At 35.7% G+C, this 21,304-nt stretch overlaps 1 protein-coding gene across 1 annotated transcript in view; it reads left to right on the top strand.

Annotated features, from left to right (window-relative positions):
* The window catches only part of ITGBL1 (integrin subunit beta like 1), a 125,616-nt gene that overhangs the window by 57,313 nt on the left and 46,999 nt on the right, over positions 1–21,304 (top strand). Inside the window, exons 3-7 of the mRNA XM_072352982.1 lie at positions 156–302; positions 3,001–3,123; positions 7,069–7,209; positions 8,076–8,216; positions 10,476–10,622. Coding sequence (XP_072209083.1) covers positions 156–302; positions 3,001–3,123; positions 7,069–7,209; positions 8,076–8,216; positions 10,476–10,622 — 699 coding nt within the window. The remainder of the gene's footprint in view (positions 1–155; positions 303–3,000; positions 3,124–7,068; positions 7,210–8,075; positions 8,217–10,475; positions 10,623–21,304) is intronic.

Raw genomic sequence — 21,304 nt, 5'->3', positions numbered from 1 at the left:
TTAATAAATTCATATGAATGATGTTAATTGAATCTGTTAATCATATTCACTTAAATCTATAATTGATGGAATCTACTTTTAAGAAATGGATTCGAAAATATAGATTTCTGAATGAGAAAAAGAGGACTTGACACACTCTTTCCTTCCACTGCTAGGCCATGGAAAGTGTGACTGTGGGAAGTGCAAATGTGATGAAGGTTGGTATGGTGAAGCTTGTCAGTATCCAACTACTTGCAATCTTACACGGAAGAAAAGCAACGAAATGTGTAAGAATTCTCAAGATATCATCTGCTCTGGTGCAGGTAAGATGTCTTTTGTTTGTTTCAATGGCTTAAGAAGTTCTCTGTGTATTATTTTAAGCATCACTGATTTCTTGTCTAATTAAGAATTTTGTAGAATATGTTTGAGGAGACTGAGAAATAACTGCAAATATTTAAATGCTCAATTTTCCTATAGGCTCATTTCTATGCATATGGAGTGAAGTTATTCAGTATGCTTGCTTCAGGACTAGACTTTATCCATAGCTTCAGGTTGATGAAAGTGCCTCTGTGTCAGGTATTCTTCCCATCAGTAAGTTGTATTTATGGCATTAATAGAGAAAGTGAGTTTGTTATGTGTATCTGTGTTAGTAGAGTGCAGAAATCGCAACTTCAAATATTTTTTTTCAGAATGCTTATAAGCCGTGCAACTTTTTGAGAACTTTTGAACTCATACTTTGTTTACATAACAAAGTTTTGGAAATGTGAGGATGAAGGATGGCTCTTGTCAGCAGAGCCCAGCAGCTGCCCCATGTCAGAGCAGAGCCATGAGTGATGAGTGATGCTGGATGTGCTTTGGGAGAGCAAATTTAAGGAAGGGAAAAACTGCTGCACAACAGCTGGGAGAGAGGAGTGAGAAATGCAAGAGAACAACCCTTCAGGCACCGAGTTCAGTGCAGAAGGAGGGCAGGAGGTAATTCAGACATAAAGGAGAAGTTCTCTGCAGCCCAGGAGAGGCAGGGTGACCCCCCTGCAGCTCACAGGCACCACATGGATCAGATCTCCCCATGCAGCCACGGAGGACCCAGCAGCGCAGCAGAGGACAACGCCTGAAGGTGCTCACAGCCCATGGAAAGCCCTTGCAGGAGCAGGCTTTAAGACTCAGTTTCATTTTTATTTCTTACTCACCTACTCTGCTATTGATTGACAACAAATTAAACTAATCTTCCCAAAGCTAAGACTGTTTTGCCCATGATGGTAATTGTTGAGTGATCTCTCTGTCCTTATCTCAACTGAGAATCTTGTTCATCACATTTTCTCCTCCTGTCCTGCTGAAGAAGAAGGAGTGAAAGTGCAGTTGGGTGATTACCTGGTAGCCAGCAAAAGCTGTAACAATGATAATCAAAAAACGGTTGTGGAAAATTTACTGAACCATTTAATAGAGTATTTTCATAGTCATCTTTCTGGTACGGTAGTTCTCTTTCCTGTTATTTTTGATTTTGCAACTAAAATGGGCATGCAGCTCAGTACTATGTGGCTATTCGATCATTATCACCCCTCCCAGGAGGGAAAAGGAAAGATAGAAATCATACGTGGAGATAAAAACTGTTTACTGTAAGAGAGAAGGAAAGGGAAAGTGATAGTAATGGTAATTTTACATATATATTTACAGAACAAGTGAAGCACAATGTAAGTGCTTACCACTTGCCAACCAGTTTTCTGCCAGCCCTTAAGCCAGCTGCCCCCACTTTTATATTCTTTGCATGACACCATGTGTTATGGAATACCTGTTTGTCTTGTTTAGATCACATGTCCTGGTTGTGTCATTCTTCCTCCCCTCCTTTGTGAACCTCCTGCTCCTCTCTGGTAGGGCAGCATTGAAGTTAAGACATCCTTGGCTCTGTGCAGCACTTCTCAGCAACAACTGAATAAAAACGTCACTATGTTATCAATATTGTTTTTCCTAAAGCCAAAACACAGCATCATACCAGACACTGAAGAAAATCAACTCTGTCCCGGCTGAGACCAGAACGGCTATGCATCATTTTCCAAAGCAAAAAATACTGATAAGGCAGTTGTTTGCTTTGACCTGTCTCTCTGAGGGAAAAGCGGGGATTGCTACTTGCCTTGGAGCAACAAAACAAAACTTTTGTATTTGAGACAGTGTGCCATGGAGAGACAGCCACTGAGCTGACTGAGCAACCTTGTATGAAAGACCAAGAAGCAAACATGACCAGGCCAGAGGTGACAGAAGAGAGATCCATTTAAAAACCCTTTTCTGTGTTTTGCATCCTCTGAGCACTCTGCATTTGTAATATGTCTGAAAGTTTTCTTCTGCTATTTATGTTCTAAGAGGATTCAACAGTTTTAAAGAATCCAGGGGTCCTGGAGATAGTTGAAATCAAGGGAGACACAGGTCAAATGAATCCATCCCATTTTTGCAATTAGCTTGTCTGTTGTCTAATATGTTGGTGCACTAATCACTTTCTAGATAGAGTCTTAGGATTTTTAAATCCTATTCCTCGTATAATAAGCATAAAAGGAGACAGGTGACTATAGTGCAATTAAACTTCCATAAATTATATAAACATATTTTCAGGTCTTCAGTAGCAAAACTCTGGCTCTCATCTAAGACAACTGTGAAGCTGGGCAAAATCAGGTTTTATTCTTGAAACGATGACTTTTTTTTTTTTTTTTTTTTTTCTTCTTATTTTGTTGGCAGAAAATATAATTATTAAAGCTGATTTAATGCCTCAAGTATATGAGTTAAGACAATCCTAGGAATGAATTTTACATAGTGATGTATGTGATGCTACTTATTAAGAGTGAATCACTTTAATATTGTATCTATTTAGGGCCAGTGTTAGACTTCTTGTTGATGTGGATTACTTCCATTTTGTTTATTACCTAGTTACATTTTCTTTAGTTTTCAGTCTGCTCAGAAATATATACTTTCTCTGATGGAGTGATGAAACTCTTTTCATAAATTCTAGTCATTGAGTTATGTCTTAAATGTTTGCAGGTACATGTCAATGTGGCAGGTGCAAGTGTGTAAACTCAGGAGGAAGTGGACTGGTCTATGGTAAATTTTGTGAATGTGATGACAGAGAATGCATGGATGATGAGACTGAAGAGATTTGTACAGGTATTTGTTTCAGTTAGTACATTAATAATGCTGAATATGAAGGTAGTCTGTTATAAAATTGTTACACAAACTTAAAACATGATTTTATTGAATGTATGAATGAAAACAAAAATAGTACTGCTAGCAAATTTTAAGTTAGAAATTCAGTTGCAAAACTGAGCTAGAGAGGAAATGAAAGAAGGAAGAAATCCTTTGACATCTTTCCCTTTTTGAAAGAGATAATTTACTAGAGTACTTCATACGTTACTTCAGTTGTCTTTGGTAGAAAATAAGTAACATGAATGTTTTGTGGCACGGGTGGCAGTGAGAGGGAAGGTCAGTGAAAAAAACAAACAAACAAAAAAAAAACAGAAGAAAAACAGAAAAACAGATAATTACGAATTTTGGGCAAGAAAGAAACACATAGAAAGAAATGTGAATAAATGTGAGATGAGAACTCAGCAGCAATTTAGGAGATAAAATGTGAAGATGAAAATCTCCATCTTTGGTGGAAAACACAAGAGAATTAGATGAACTCTGCTGTAGAAGTTCAAACAAAATCCAAATGGTGCTTTTATTTCATTATAAATTAGGAACCTAGCAATTAAATACTGTGCACACTGTTTCTAACATTACAAGTACTGTTGTGTATGTTAATAGGGAGGTTTGTTCTTGAAATGAAAGTTGCTACAAATATTTTACAAGCTATACATATGCATAGTGTCTGTGCATGTATGGGAGTACCCAGAACATCACTTGGAATATTCATTCTTTTATAATAGTATATGATTTGCATGTATTTGTGTCTAGAAAGACAGAGTAATTGAATCTAAAATCTTTATGTGTCTTAATGCTTACATAGAGAACAAAATAAATGGTATTTATTTATGCGTCCTTTATGGCAGCAAGAACTACATTTTTACCCTTTGTAACTAGGTAGGGATTGTAAATGAAAATAAGTATGTAGGATGGTCCTCTAAAGTCCACACCTACAAGTACAGAACAGTAATTGCCTGAAATAAAATGAGTGAAAGGCAACAGTATTTAAGTGTTAATGATCCAATTTACTTTTATTTGCTTGTAAAAATTGGATATGCTACCAACTGTGATACAAATTCGTCACTTAGTTCCAGTAAATTCTCCTGCAGTTTTTGTCAGTTTTTCTCTCTATGTTGTTGCTGACTGACATTGTTAGGCTTTTCTTAGTGTTTTATTTCACCTTGTTTCATCCACTGGCGCCACGTTCCAAAACAGAACAGATGCATATCTTAAGAAAATTAGTTTTATGTCTATAAAGATATCAAAGTATATTGATGTACATGGACAAAAAGGTCTGTGTAATTCATCAGCACATACAACTTTTATATCTTATGTAAGATTTGGAATCTTACAAAATAAAAATCAAATAAAAATTTAAAAAAAATATAAGTACCCTTTACTTGATTATGTTGTTGTAAGATGTAACATTTATGCACTTAGTGTATGAGTGTTCGGTTTTGCTTTGCTTTCTAAGATGAACCTCTCCAGTACATAAACTATGTATTTAATCAGAAAAAAAAAACAAAAACTGGTCTGCATACAACCTGTAAGGTCAGAGGCACATAGAATCATAGAATCACAGAAACACAAGGTTGGAAAGGACATACAAGATCATCTAGTCCAACCATCCCCCCTTTACCATACCTACGGAAGACCACTAAACCATATCTCCTAGCTCCCTATCCAGACGCTTCTTGAACACTGCCAGTGATGGTGACTCCACCACCTCCCTGGGCAGGCTATTCCAGTGTCTGACCACTCTCTGAGAGAAAAAGTTCTTTCTTATGTCCAGTCTAAACCTCATCTGATACAACTTGTGGCCATTTCCTCAGGTCCTGTTTGTTGCCTGGCAGAAGAGGCCAAGCCCCTCTTCATCACAGTGTCCCTTCAGGAAGTTGTAAAGTGCAATAAGGTCTCCCCTAAGCTTCCTCTTCTCCAGGCTAAACAATCCCAGCATTGTTTTATAGCAAACAATCCCACATTGTTTTATAGCAGGAAAAAAACAAAAACAAAAAACAAAACAAAACAAAACAAAACAAAACAAAACAAAAACAAAACAAAACAAAACAAAACAAAACAAAACCACACAGACCTTTCCGCCATGTCTAGTTATTGTTTCTCTCTCCCACTCGGTTGTTTACTTTAATATTTTTTATCCATCCTTTCCTTCTACAGGATTTTCATCATAGTAATCATTCAGGTTTATCTATGAAGTAAAAAATAAATTGTGTTCCAACCCAGGCAAATGGTACTTTCTAGCAGTGGTCCCTGGTTACTCCCATACAGAGAGTAAATCTAATTGCTGCCTGTTCTACTTTCATACTGTGCTCAGCATCTACTTAGTTGCTTCGTACTCCCTTGAAGCATTCTGGCTATAGGAAGGTCTTGAAGACTGTGATTGTCTTCAAAAAGACAAACTTAGGAGGTATCAAGCTAATAAATAATCTGAAGTTTATATTTATATGCATACTTTTAAGGCCTGCAGCTGTGAGCTGGAATTTTATCCTGGAAAAGCTTCAGTGCATATCTTAGATATGGATAACATGCATTTTAAGGTTTGCACAAGTCGACTACTCTATTCTTAACCAAAACATTTGTTAGGCAAGGCACAGTTACAACAACATATCAAGACTTTCGTTTGAATTTTTTCATCCACTTGGTTGTTCCTGCTTCACTAGGTATGTGAGGCTACACAAGCTTTGGAATCAAGTTGTGGCATATTTGCATAAAGTTTTAGCAAATTAAATTCTGATCCTGATTTTTTTTTTTTTTTCTCTAATACTATGCGCTCTAATAAAGCAACTTTATCTTCAGTCAAGGGCAAGAGGTAGAGTCAGATTGTGATATTTGGTTCATATTTGGGGACTGTATAACTGTGAGTGAAAGATGAAGTAGAGAAGTTTTAATCTGCAAGAACTGTCAATAGCTTAAATTAATTTACTGCATCATTTTTTTCCTTGTCTGCTGTTTGGGAGCAATCTATTGATAATATGCGATTATAAACTGTATTGATTGCTTAGTTATGTATTTTCTTCTGTTACTGTTTCACATCACCTGCCAATTGTTGCAAAAATTCTGTGTGTAATTCTAAAAACAGGAAAAAAAATAAATGTATCCCACAGGTCTAAACTTAATCTCTGATAGTTAATGGTTATCTACATATCAGCTGGTTATATTCAGAATGAGACAGCCAGGTCTACTACCTGTGACATAACTGAGAGAAAAAAGAACAAGACACTGACTTGATCCCATGTCCTTCTAGTAAAGAAATTAATTCATTATTTTAAGATTAGTAAGAGTTACACCAACTGAATTTAAATGTCTTTGTTTTGTTTTGTTTTTGTCATTGAGACGTGGTAGAAGTGCATTAGTGGAATAAAATATTTGGTATTCTGTTTCATGAAGTCTCAGATGACCCCCATAGCTTCTCCAGAGTGAATGGGTTTGTTAAAAACACTTTTAAACACAACATTCATTTTACTAATTCCTATCTTACATGATCTGATTTGTCCATCTGCAAAAATACTCTTGCCAAGTAAAAAGAGAAGCCACATACAGTGTAGAGTTAGAAGTAAATCAGTTGTCTCTTTCACAATTATCTGAACAGTTGAAAATGCAGAGGGCTTTGTTAGATAGGTACAGTACTGCGGGTAAGTGAATCCCAACTTAATATTCTGAGCTATGCCAGTGTTTATTGATGAAAGATCTATGATTAACTGAAACCATGCTCTGATGTAGACATGCTGAAATGTATAGAGTAGGTATCTTTTGTTTTACTTGAAGGAGACATATGCAGTCCACAAATTGTTTCTATTCTGAGTCCAGCAGTAAAAGTTTTTAGAAGTGAAAATATCGAAACAGTTACACTGCTAGTGCTTCTCATGAACTTGCCTCTTTCTCACTGTATAAAATTTGTTTTGGGTTAAGGCCATGGACAGTGTTACTGTGGAAACTGTTACTGTGAGGCTGGTTGGCATGGAGATAAATGTGAATTCCAGTGTGACATCACCCCTTGGGAGATCAAGAAAAGATGCACATCTCCAGATGGCAAAATCTGCAGTAATAGAGGTGTGTCATTCATTCATTTCTTCTACACATATTCATATAAGTTGCTTTTGTTATAAAATGTGTACTTACTGCAATAGGACATAGGTCATGTTTGTCAATGATTTCTAGTTTGTTCTCATTTATTTAAATCTGAGTATGTATTTCCAAGTGAGTGGATGGATATCTGTGCTTCAAGATAAACTTATACATACACACACTCATTTTTAGATGAAGCTAACCCAGGAAAATAAAGTTCTTTTCATCCTTCATTTCTGTAGTGAGACTGAGCAGAAAAACTTCTCAGTGCACCATCACTGGTGAGGGACTCATCCTGATAAATCAAATATTAACATGCTTGTCTTTGAATGGATCAGTACTATGAACAACAGAACAGTGTGCCAGTCTTCTCTTTAAGAACAGTAAGGACCCACAACTTGAGAAAATAAAGACACAAAGCCTTTTTTTTTTTTTTTTTTTTTTTTTTTTGCTTTTGCTTTAACTTTCACTATTTATCCAGTTTACCTAAGTGTGAATCATTGAAACAGCATTGATTTATATTCTTATTAGTGTCAGGGCAAATGGCAAATTACTGTTGATGTCAAAGATTTTCTTCTGTGTACTACATTTTTTGTTGACTCTTAATGAGTCTGTACAGCAAAAAGGAACCTGAAGCCAACCTGCCTGTATGAAGTATTACTACTAAATAATCATAGAAAGTTGTAAATCATAGAAGTTGAACATACACCCATGGTTAACATTTGCAGTTTTGACATTACACTGCCACGAAAGCAGAAAATTAATGTGAAAATGTTTGCAATCAAAGCATTAATACTCAAAATTACCCAGTTAGTTTTCCATACCTGTCTCTTTTATTTTCTGTTTCATAGGCACATGTGTATGTGGGGAATGTACCTGCCATGATGTGGACCCAACTGGTGATTGGGGAGATATTCATGGCGATACTTGTGAGTGTGATGAAAGAAACTGCAAAGCAGTGTATGATAGATATTCGGATGACTTTTGTTCAGGTAAGAAAAATGTAAAAAGGAATTTTACATGTACATAATTTATTGTAGCTCTACAATAAAGGTCGTCAATTGGCTTGATTTTGTTCCTTTTCATTTCTCATTTTACATAGCTTAAATTACACCAAGTGTTAGCTGGCTTTTTTTGTTTTGTTTTGTTTTGTTTTTTTAAGGGGTGAGCTGTTAAACTAAAAGACATAATTCTATTAATATATATATATATAAAAAGAGACACTTTTTTTTTTTTTTTAATTTGAAAATTTTCAAAAAAATTTTGAAAATTGAAAGACTTCTTCTTTTCTTCCACAAATGTGAACTATTTTTAGGTTCCCAAATCCTTTCTAATGCTGTTGTCTTCACCATAGCCTAAGATAAATTGGAAAATGTCTGAAACTTTTTCATACATAACCTATATAGGGACAATTTAAATTTGACCATATTTTATTTGTTATTGAATACCTAAATAAGAGAAAATATGTCCAATTTGCAACCTGTCAGTGGGTACACATGCAAGCAAGGAACAGAAATGGAGGCTTTGAACACTTTTCAAGGAATACAAATAACTGAAGTAATGAAAAATTGCTCTTGAGAGCTTAATAAGACATGTAGTCCAGCAACTACTCTGACAGCTTGCATAATGTTTGTTTTCATTTTCTCCCTTTGAACTGATAAAAGAACATGTTTAATGTAATGTAATGTAAGCCAATACTAAGTTTCAAATATTGGTGGATGGAGATATGACAGGAATATTTCTATAGTTTTCAAGAAAGAGCTGAATAGGCAAGTGCACATCAGATCAATGCAATGCTTTGAAGTCCTTTATCCAGTGGATGAGAGCTATATGAACAGTGTGAGGAAAGATCATAGAGTCATTGAGGGAAAGACTTTAAAAATGATCTAGTCAATATCATCAAGTTCAGTTATCGACCTGACCTACCAGTTGCCATCACTATGCTATGTCATTTATTGCCACATTCACATGCCTCTTAAATATGTGCAGGGATGGACGCTCCAATATTTCCCTGAGCAGCATGTTCCAATATCTAACCACTCTCTCCATGAAGAAATTTTGTCTGATATTCAATCTAATCCTTCCCTGGTACAACTTGAAGCAACTGTCTTGCATTCTAACCCCTGCTTCCTACGAGGATGATAGTCTTTTCACTGCAGCCTCCTTTTAGGCAGTTGTAGAGTGATGCAGTTTCCCCTTAGCTTCCTGTTCTCCAGACCAAACTATCCCACTTCCCACACTTGCTCCAGATAGGTCTCACAGATTTAACCTGCAATCACAGCTCATGGAAATAAGTATTTCATTTTGTGGCAAGGTATTTTTTTGCTAGTGCATCATCCTTCTTCTTCATCCTGTACAAGGAATCTTTTGTATGGTCAGAATACCACAGCTTTATGAAAAGAGCATTAGGTTCATGATGAAGGGAGCTGGGCAACTTGAATTTATTTCATCAGGTTATGTTAGATAGAGGGATTATTATGTCAGATAGAGGAAATGAATTGGCTAGTTAGCATTCTAGGTTCAGTTCTTAGGAAGGCTCCATCTCTAACTACTTTACTTAAAGAAACTATCCGTAAAAGTTTTTGTTTCAGTTGTTTGTTTTCCCTGAACTCAGTATGCACAATGAAAGTTGCATTTATGTTGTTATGTTCAGATACATCCAGGAGGTAGTCAAGTGAGCTAAGGAGATTCCCAAACCATAGGTGACTTCCCTATGGAGATGAGGATTGATTATGCCCAGAATTTTGTTATTTGAACATTGTTATGCAGTAGAATGCAACAGGTTGAGACTTGGAATTGGTGTGGAATTGCTTGTATCGAGCAGATCACATTGATTGCAAGTATATGAAAGTTGTATTGGTACATTACTTGGAGAATATACTGCAACTTGGGTAGAAAAGCAAAAAAACAAACAAACAAAAACAAACAAAACAAAACATAAAGGTAAGTGAAATATTGCTATTGATGGCCCTACTTCTCCCAAAAATGAGATGTGTATCTGTAACCTGCTTTCCACCTTTTTGCATGACAAGGGCAAAACATCCCTTAACAAAAACAAATAAAGGAAATCATGCTCAAATGACTGATATGCAGGTTAATTTGAGGAAAAACAGTAGATCTACTGAGTTGGTTGTTTTTTTGCCAGACTGACTCTTTATTAAACCAGAAACTTGATAGAGTTCACTTTATCATCAGGTTTTAATGTCTAACATAAGCATGGAAGCTAATCTTTTGCTAAATTCATTGCAAAGGTCATGGACAGTGTAATTGCGGAAAGTGTGACTGTAAAGAAGGATGGACAGGGAAGAAGTGTGAACATCCATGGTCTTGTCCATTGTCAGCTGAGGAAAGTGCGAAGAAATGCAAAGGAAATTCTAATTTGCCTTGCTCTGGAAGAGGTAAGCACATTTCTGGTAGAATTTTCATGCTCTCAAATAGAATCATAGAATCACAAGGTTGGAAAGGACCTACAAGGTCATCTAGTCCAACTGACCTCCCATTATCATAGCTACAGAAAAACCACTAAACCATATCTCGTATCTCGTCATCCAGACGCTTCTTGAACACTGCCAGGGATGGTGACTCCACCACCTCTGACCTGACCACTCCCTGAGAGGAAAAGTTTTTCCTTATGTATAATGTAAATCTCCTCTGTTGCAACTTGTGGACATTTCCTTGGGTCCTGTTTGTTGCCTGGGAGAAGAAGCCAAACCCCTCCTTGTCACAACCTCTCTTCAGGAAGTTGTAGAGTTCAATGAGGTCTCCCCCGAGCTTCCTCACTGCAGACTGAACAATCCCAGCTCCCTCAGATGCTCCTCATACGAATCATGCTCCAGACCCCTCACCAGTTTTTTGCCCTTCTCTGGACATGCTCCAGGACCTTAATGTCTTTATTGTACTGAGGGGCCCCAAACTGAACACTGTTCTTGAGCTGTGGCCTTACCAGTGCTGAGTACAGGGGATGACTGATTACCTTCCTGCTCCTGCTGGCCACACTATTTCTAATGCAGGCCAGGATGACATTGGTCCTCTTAGCCACCTGAGCATACTTTCAGCTCATGTTCAGGCAAGCATTAATCAACACCCCTAGGTTTCTTTCCTCTTCACAATCATCCAGCCATTTAGCCCCAAGCCTGTAGTGCTGCATGGGATCATTGTGGCCAAAGAGGAGGACCTGGCATTTGGCCTTGTTGAACCTCATCCCATCCACCTCAGCCTGGTGATCCACTTTATCTAGATCCATCTGAAGGGCCTCCTTACTTTCAAGCAGATAGACACAATCTTTCAAATTGGTGTCATCTACAAATGACAGCATCCTGAACAGGTCAAAGTCTGCCTTCTGAAAGTTCAAGATAGCAGTTTTGCTAGTCACCCTTCTGACACCTCCAAGGATAGAGAATTCTACAATTTCGTGGTCACTCTGCCCAAGACAGTCCCCAACCTTCACATCTCCCACCAGTCCTTCTCTATTAGTGAAGAGCAGGTGCAGCAGGGCACCACCCCTGCTAGGCTCTTGTACTGGCTGTGTAAGGAAGCAATCTTCCACAAGCTCTAGAAACCTCCTTCACTGCTTCCTCTGCACGGTATTATATTTCCAACGTATATCAAGGAGGTTGAACTTATACTCCCAAAAAAATTTTTTTATACAGATGTCCAACATTACTAATACTGAAAAATGTGAACTTTCTTGGATCAATGTGCATAAGTAAACCTGCATAACTTTTCAGTTTTTAGAAGGAAAGAATATGAAGGCGGAAGTGGGATTGGAACTAGATGATCTTTAAGATCCCTTCCAACCCAAACTATTCTATGATTCTTCAGTGAATGAGCATTTATTTTGTGATTTTTCAAGGAAGCTTTTAAGATTGCTGCTGTTAGGTCCTGATAAATAAATATTAAAAATATGAAGCTGTTCTTTGCGTTCTTTGATGAAACCAGTTTTTTGTTTTTTATTTTTATTTATTTATTTATTTATTTTTAAATGATGTGGCTAATTTTCATCTGTCAAAGTGTGAAATGTGTTTCTCATAAATAGAAGGAAAAAAAAGTAAATATAACACTGACTTTTACTAGAACTGATAACTGAAGTTGTTCTGAAATCTGCCCACTTAATTCTCTAGGAAAGGTCTAAAGCTAGTCTTGAATTACTGCATTTGACCCTTAATGCCATTTCATTTCCAATTTCTTCTTCCACAAATACTTACATAGCCAGAAATTGTAGGCTGTCTATGTAAGTTAGCACAGTACTAATTGTATTTTTAACCTTCATGTAAATGTGTAACAACTCATAAGTTAGTAAATGCAGCATTAACTATTTCTTAAAAGAAACATATATCAGCAGTTGTTGCTTTCTTTTTCTTAATTGTGTTACAGTTTTCCACAGGGTTAAGTCACTCTACTATTGTTAAAAAATTGCAAAGGAATTTTTGAGTACAAATTAGATGGAACATGTACATCTGAACATTTTATTGTTCATGACCGCATTAGTTATAATCAAAAGAAGCAAGACTGGAATTCTATTTATTTATTTATTTATGTTTTAATACAGACTCACTATTGTCCTGTTCTTACTGGATGCTGAACATTTATTTCCTCATTTACTGTGTTGTGTTTGTTGAGCATTTGGAGACAGTTTCATGACTTGCGTAACAAAGTCTAAAATCTGTTCTCAGTTTAAAAACAAAAGCATCATGCACTTTGAGTCAAGAAACAAAGGAAAAAAAACACCATAAGGGCAAGTTTAATGCGAATAAAAAATCAGTTTTGAATAACAATTCCTGATTTTCTGTTTTATGTTTTAAATTTTGAAAACATAACTAAATAGAGATCCAAAAAAAAAAAAAAAAAAAAAAAAAAAAAAGCAAATTTAAAATGGAATGTGTTTTCTTGCTTTAGTTCTATGAATCATTTTCTATACTACACTACACACACACTACTCTTGATCTTAGCCAAAAGGTCGAGAAGCGACGTTAGAGACAAATGTTCTTTACTACATTAGAGACAAAAATGAGGAAGGAGACCATTTAGCCTAATCATCTGTGTCTTGCAGTGTTTTGTGTTGTTGTTGTTGTTGTTGCTCTTGCTGGTATGCCTTTTAGGTTTTGTTTTCTTCTTCTTTTGAGGCTGGCCTTCCTGAATTCCCCTTTCTTCCACAGTGTTCTGAATATTAACAAATAAATAAATAAATAAATAAATAAAAATTAAGAAAGTTCCTGAAGATTTTAAAGGATACATTTATTTAATTCCTAAGAAGAATTATCATTGAGCCTGTAAAGTTATATTCCTTGTGCCAATATGCAAATTCTACTACTTGTCATTGTATCTTGCCATAGACAAAAGTCATAGAAGCAAAGGAAACAACTTAAGGATTTCCATTATAGCACAGCTTCTGTCAAGTCTCTTGGGATGGGGAAAGGCTGTGGTCTTACAAAACAAGCCCCAGTTTTTCTGAAGTCAGTAGGGAGCATTCTATGACCAGGAAAAGGGAGTTCCAAAGGAAATGGAAACATTTTCTTCCCATTGGAACATTAGTATTTTGATCACTTCCTTGTATTTTTTTTTTTCTGTTGACTGTGTCACAAGGACAGTAACAGTACATCTACTGTGCTGCTAGAGAAGTACATCATGTCCTTATTTAATAGGATCTTGTAATAAGTCATGTATGGAGCAGAATGTACAATGGAAAGCCCAGAGATATAGCAGTAGTTAATTATTTTGCCTTGGATTTTGTGTCCTTGAAGAATGATTTCTGCTCATTTGTATCTTTTGTTTCTGGGTTAGCCACCAGTGATTCTGACAGCAGATGCTACTTCACAATCACTTTTATGTTCTTGAATACAGACACGAGAGACAAAGGATCCTTATGATATTTAATATCACTATGGGTAGCCATAATTTTGAGGGAAACATAGCAGAATGCTGCAATTCATAGTCATTTTCTATAGCCACTAACTAACTGCTGAGATATGCTCAGATTTTCAGGTATAGGGGGTTGAAACTTCAGTTGCGATACTCTTTTCCCAAGATTTGCATAATTTATATTTTTGTTTATGTCATTTTCTTAATGAAATGTTAAATATGATTTCAAAATGTGATAATTCTTTATTTAAACTGTACACAAATGAAATTCTGTCTTATGAAGTCTTCAAGAAAGCCTTGGTGGGCTGTTTTTAGTTTTTTCATTTTGAAATATTTTTCTGATTTCAAGTACTATAAAACTTCCAATGATCCAGTCCTTGAAATCTCCTGTAATATTTAGAGAACGCAAACAAATAAAAAATAAATAAAAGAATTACATAAAAGGAGTTACATAAAAACCTTATGTTTTGTTTTACTTGATAATGCTTTATAACATTAACACAAAATTCATGGCAAAATTATTATTAATCAGTCTGAGAAACCAAAAGCTTCCATCTTTGAACATCATTATGGAATGCTTATTTTATTCCCTATACTTTGTTTTCAACTGTAATAATGTTTGGAAAAGGGCAGAGAATCTAGTCTCACTCTTTTTTATGATTCAACGTAATCTTCTTTATGAGTCAGTGACTCAATATTCTTCTAATATTAATTCTTCCTATAAGGTTCCAGATATTTAACTGTGTTCCCAAACTTTTTCTGTTCACCTAGAACACAAATTACATTCTTCGATAAGCAGGAATGGAGAAGGTATCAGCAATGCAAACTAAGAAAGTTATTTTCTGCATGTGATACCCAGAGAATTGAGAATTTTATGTTTCCCTAACTATAAGTCATGGAATTTCAGTAAGGAGAATAAAAAATATAGGGAAATTAAATAAAAAGAAAAAGAGAAAAAGAGAAAAAGAGAAAAAGAGAAAGAAAAAGAGAAAGAAAGAAAGAAAGAAAGAAAGAAAGAAAGAAAGAAAGAAAGAAAGAAAGAAAGAAAGAAAGAAAGAAAGAAAGAAAGAATAATGAAAGACAATAAAAGAGAGAGAGAAAAAAATTAAAAAAAGCACTGCAAAAGAATGCTTAATGTATCAAAAGTATATTATAGTTATATTGTAGTTGCATTAAAAATATTGAATTTGAAGGAAGTTATTAAGAATATGACTTAATTAGGTGGAAAATGCTCAATAAGATTTCTCAAACTGCCTATTACTATCCTGAGAGCAGATAAAGCAGGGTGCTTTTGTTCCGAGTCTTCATTCTCTGCATGATTTCCCTCTGTCACTCACAGGAAAAATAAGCTGTTTCATGGGTGCTGGTCAGCACGTGGAGAGAGCAGAAAAGCTTACAAAAATATACATCATCTTCTATTTCTTAGCTGTTTCATGTAGACAGAGATAGATCTTTTATTGACATATTGAGCCATAAGTGGGAATTCCTATACTATTAAATGATGTAATAAGAACACAGGAAATAGATATTCTCTCAGCTACATCAATCAGGCTGCTTTTACTTTCAGCAGTTCCACTTATACATGTAATGGAGAAGGATTGATGAAGGATCAGTTAACAATTTTGGGAATGCAAATATGCTATCAATAGGTATTTCAAAAAATTACTTTGCCTAGAACATTGTGTTGAAGAGGAGGAGAGATTCAAGCTGGATTCACTCATATAAAATGAGTATTACCTTCTAGAGTGTTATTCCTTGGAGTGTTTTTTAATCACTTGCTCCATGACTTTTCACTATAGATATAGCATTTCAAAAATAAAATACTATGCCTTTTAAGGATATAATGTACAATAAGACCAGTGTCAGAGATAAAGAGGAAGGCATGGTAAAAAAAATCTTATGGTGAGGAATAAAGAGACAGTTGATTGTTATCAGGATTAAGGGATGAGGCAAAACACTTTTCTGCCTTTATAATGCACATCACTTGAATATCTCCCTAGGGCAAAAGTCAGATGTCAAAATAATTATTGGAGAAAAGCTTTGAGGAAGAGAAATGAAAATTAAAAAAAAAAAAAAAAAAAAAAAAAAAAGTAGGTTTTGAGAATACTAGATGAGAGCTTTTGTCTTTCTTCTTCTTTTTTTTTTTTTTTTTTTTTTTTTTTTTTTTTTTTTTTTTTTTTTTTTAATGATCTTGTAATCATCACTTATCTTGAGTGAAGGCAGCCATACCATGGCAGTGATCCAAAGACAGATTAATGACAAATCTTTATACTGGCACTGTCTTTTGCCATTTTAATCTCCTTTCTATGCTGTTTTTTATTTATTTTTCATATGGAGAGGATAAGACTATACCTATGAAATTTCCCTACATACTTGTGCTCTAGCATTGAATATCTGAAATACAATTCTTTTCTTCTGAAAAATATTATTTTTGCAAACTCTCAAAAGTCTCATTTTCAAAAGATTAATTTTATTATCTCTTAAGTTATGCAGCACTTTGAAAGTTTCTGACCATTGTCACTTTTCAGTAACTGCTGTTTCTTCTCTATGTAGAGTTATCAGTGGATGACTGACTTACTGAAAGAGTAAGAATGCTCAAGGCATTGTTACAGACTCAATATGACATGGGTGTCAGACCTTTTGGCTTAGTTGGGCCACACTGAGTGAAAAGGAATTGTGCTGAGCCACATATACGTAGGTTGCTATAAAAGTGATGCCTGCTACTTATTTCTGTGGGAACTACAACAGATACAAAGATCACAATAATGCTATTTGGTAGAACAAATTCTTAGCTGCAAAAAAAAAAACCAAAAAAAAACAAAAAAAAACATTTTTCAACACAGTAATCACCATGAGCTATACATTTTCACCAGCAATGTACTAAAGCACTCATACTGCACTAGTAAAAATCTGCACCAGCAGAAGGGATTCAATACCACCATTGCCTCCACTGAAATGAATCACCCACCACCTCACTGTGCTCACATCCTCTGTTTGGTCTTCATAAACATTCAGTAAGCACTGAAGAATGCCAATGGGTGCCATTTCTCAAATTTGCCATTACTTGAGTTGATTTCAGCTCAGACAACATTGATAGCACACTGATGGTTTGGTAGTTGCTGAGCGATGGGAGTGTGCCTGGGCTGACTGACTATATGTGGTCTACGTGCTGCTGGTTGGACATGCCTGCCTCATGGTAAACAGTGAACCAGTCTCATGTGTTCAGTATTGAACTCTGTAATGTATGTTTGTCTGCAGGATACCATCTCCTGAAGTCTAGAAACAAATCCTAGGGACAAGGGACACTAAGATAACCCCAAAGAGCAGTGCTACTGCCCACTGTCTGCTACAGAGTCCTAATCATTTTTGGCTCTACCTGTCTGTACTGTTGTATATTATACATTTTGTGTTGCTCTGAAACATAGGTCATCAAAGCCTTGGCTGATACAGCAAATACTGCAAATTCTAATTGTTACAGCATACTGTGCTATGTAGAAGGAAAGAGAAGCCTTCCTGCTGTTAACTACATCTGTGTACCAACAGGAGTGAGTGGAAACTAGATATGACGATATGTGCTAAATAGCAGATTAAAAGCAGAAGGAACTATGCCATTCCTTTCTGACCTTTGTGATGTTCTACACGACTGGTCATAAATAATCATATAAACCATTCAGCTTGTGGATAATTTGGAGTTTTAGATCTTGAACTACTGTAGCTTTATAGAAGACTATGAAGAACATTGTTCAGTAGGTCTTCAACATTTTTAAACTTGTATAGCTGTAATATGGTAAGACAGCTGATTACCTCATTGGCTCATAAATCTCTACAGACAGGGATGATGCTTCAGATGCTGTTGGAATGTGTGAGATCATGGGAACCACTTCTGTTCTTTTAACACTGGAGCCTTCTTTCCCCAAATTTTATGACAGTTCAGTTTCTTTTCTTCTGAGTGTAGTTATCAATTAAAGACCTTGGGATTCCTCTCTTGCATGAACTAAAACTAACTAACAAATATTTCTTGTATTTCTGTTAAGTATCTATAGAAAATCATGATTTTTAATAATTATTGCTTATTGACTTAGTAAAGAAAAGTGGTAGGGAAAGTTGCCATTTGAGTAATTCAATGTATATTATATATGTCAGGATAGAGTTAGAGTAGAAATGTAAACAACCTAAGGTAAAAACTGGGTTACCATCCCTGCTACCAGCTCTTAATTTCAGCCACTTACTATGCAAATTGTACTGTTTAATTGAAGTGCAAATTACTCTAATATACATCATATTTGAATTTGGCCTGCTGTTTTCATTCATTTTGCATGACCTCTGCATTCTGAAGGAGGTCTTAATTAAAGCACTATAGTAGCCAGTCTAGCAGCACGTTATGTTATTAGCCGGTGTAACAAGAACAGATCATAAATGCAAGTCATGAGTCCCAGTAAACATCTATATCTTTCACCTCATCAGTTTTGAGACTGAGCTCTGTTATTCATTTGCACGCTTCATGCAGAGAGGCACTCTTTCAGTATTAGTACTTCAGTACCGGGTGAGCTGTCTTGACAGCAGTATTATGTAATTTCATATACTCTTATGTACTGGGCTGACACTCCAAAGTCCTTTCATATAGTCTGTTGATATCTAAGAAAAAATTATGGGCAAGTAGCTCAGATCACTGATTTTAAGCTGTTTCTCTGATACAGGCTCTTCAGGTTCTGTATGAGCCATTCTTTCTCCTTTAGTTGAAGCAAGGTCCTCCTGAAGCTGCCTTTACTTTGGAAACCCAGTCTGGACATACTAAGAATATTTTATCTTTTCCCATTTCCATTTTTATTTTTATTTTTTTTTTAAATGAAATTGCCCTTTTCTATGAATATTTTTTCAAGAACCCAACACTGCAGTACTCTTCTAGTGAGTACTGCTTATGTGTGAGTGACTCACCTTCAACACTAGTTGCTATTCTTTTTCCCTTTTCCTGTTGCCTTTTCAGGAGACAGGAAGTAGGGGCAGAGGAACCAAGAGAGGATTGTAGGTCAACAGAACATTTCATTTCTGCAGTGAACCCATTATTAGAGTGCTTATAGCTCAGTAATAAATACATAGTTCAGGAAGTACTTTATCTCCACTGAAGGGCTTTTTTAATCTGTTCTGGTTGAAGCAGGCTGTGATGGAAGTAGCCTGTGTCTGAGATGTGGATGATATAATTTCCCACTAGTTTTTAGAGTGGGAAGTCTGAGAAGAGACAAAGAACAGAGAAAAAGTAACATGTCTATTTTAGGATGATACTCAAGAATTTGGGCTGTGAAATAAAAGCAGCAGAATAATATTTACGGCAGGCAGAGTAACTGCCGTGGATGCCTCTATACAATAAAAATGACTTGACTTGGTCTTTTCAAATACAGCTCTTCTTGATTCAAATATCTTTCATTTTATTCTTTTCTGTAAGTAAGACAGTGCAAGACAAAACAAATCCCACTGTTTCGATGGTTGTGCAATATGCGGGTATGATTATTTATATATGATATTTTTATGTAGAGACATGACTATAGAAGTTTCTATGTTGTTATTTATTATGAGTAAGGATCAGAGAGCAGACTAACAAATGTAATGTGGTCTCTAGAGACCACATGATCAAGAAAAGATCTAAATGAATCCTTTTGAAGAGACATGAAAGAAATCTCAGTAATGTTTGTTTTGTTACTTAGTGGCAAATTGTCATCTTCATATCTCCTGGATAATCAAGAGAGCACAACTCAAGTAATCCAGGAGATCTCTAGCATAGGTTAGGATAAGATTGTGTAATTGTCCTTTTTATGGAATGTTTTGTTTCTAAGTACATCTTCTTGATGATTTTTAAGCCTATATATTTCAAAAAGTAGAAGAAATTCCTTAGAGTAACTTGAACACCTAACATGAGCATAGATCAAATACAGCTGCAACATTTAAAAAGCAATCAGTTGGCTTTTTCATGTCATTCTTCTTCATTGTATTAATGCCCATCAGATCATAGCATGTAGCTTCATCTGTCAGGAAATAAGAACAAAATAAATGACCTATGCACAGATTAGTGGCAGGCATCCTGTTTCAGAATTTTGAAATTATTGTGAAATCAGTGTGTAAATGATAAACTGGCAACTGTTTAGAGATTTGTGTCTCCACATGTGAAAAGGGAGACAAGGTACAGCAATACCTTTTCGTGGTTGGTGGATCAAACAGCACGAGGCCACTAGCAAGTTGGCTTGCATGTTTTTCAACCAAATGCCTGTTGGCGTGTGTGTAGAGACGTGTTTGGTCATTATTCCTTTAATTTCTTGTGGAACAGTGTTTTTGTGTTGTTGTTGTTTGATTGCTTGTTTTTGTTTCTGTGATGGCTGCAAGCATTACCCCATGAAAGGTCTCCCTTCTTCTGTCAGTCAGTTCTTCTGAAATGCTACTGTCAATGGACAGTATTTTAAAATTTTCCCCTTGTGTGTGAAATGGTCTTCCTTGTTCATGTTTGTTCCTGCAAACAAAGATGACCTCTTTAAACTGTGAAAATGACTGTGAAAGAACACAAAGGCCTTTGATTCTGATAGCTGTCTTCTGTACATAGTCTCTTCTGTAGCCAAGTCTTGTGAAGTGATTTTAGCCTATATCTTCCAATTTCAGACTGTTGAAATTCTGCTTTTTTCTAATCATTATTTACATATCTTCTGACATAGATGGCAGTTTTTGTTCAGGGACATCTTCAAACTGTTGGACCTTGTCTGGACCCACAGCAGGTCAACACCTTTGATGGACTGTATGCACTTGTAGAGTCTAGAAAATTAGTGTTTTATGAATGCTAGATGGAAGAACTGTACATACTGAAGTACGATAGTCAGAGGTTTGCAGGAAAATTTCATTAATTTCTGTTGAAGGATGCCTAAGAAGCATCAAATATACTTGCCATTTTGATATGCCAGCATCATTTGTAAGAATGTAGAACATAATATATTTGCCTTAGACAGAGAAATTAGAATCAATTAAAATTGATGATAATTTTAAAAGTAGACTGGATTTTTACTGTTCCAAAAGTGTCATTCTGTCTTGGTTCACTTCAAAAATGATCTCTAGTCTAAACTGAAGACAAGATTTATCAATGTCTTGAATACTTCCAGAAATATGGTGATGATTCACACTGCAAAGTTACTCATTGTAATATGGAAGGTCAATTGTCTGAAGAAATGTTTGTGCAATGTGAACAACA

This window comes from Excalfactoria chinensis, chromosome 1, assembly GCF_039878825.1.
Source record: "Excalfactoria chinensis isolate bCotChi1 chromosome 1, bCotChi1.hap2, whole genome shotgun sequence".
Taxonomy (NCBI): Eukaryota; Metazoa; Chordata; class Aves; order Galliformes; family Phasianidae; genus Excalfactoria; species Excalfactoria chinensis.
Note: the sequence above shows the minus strand (reverse complement) of the source record. Positions and strands in the feature narration are given on the sequence as shown.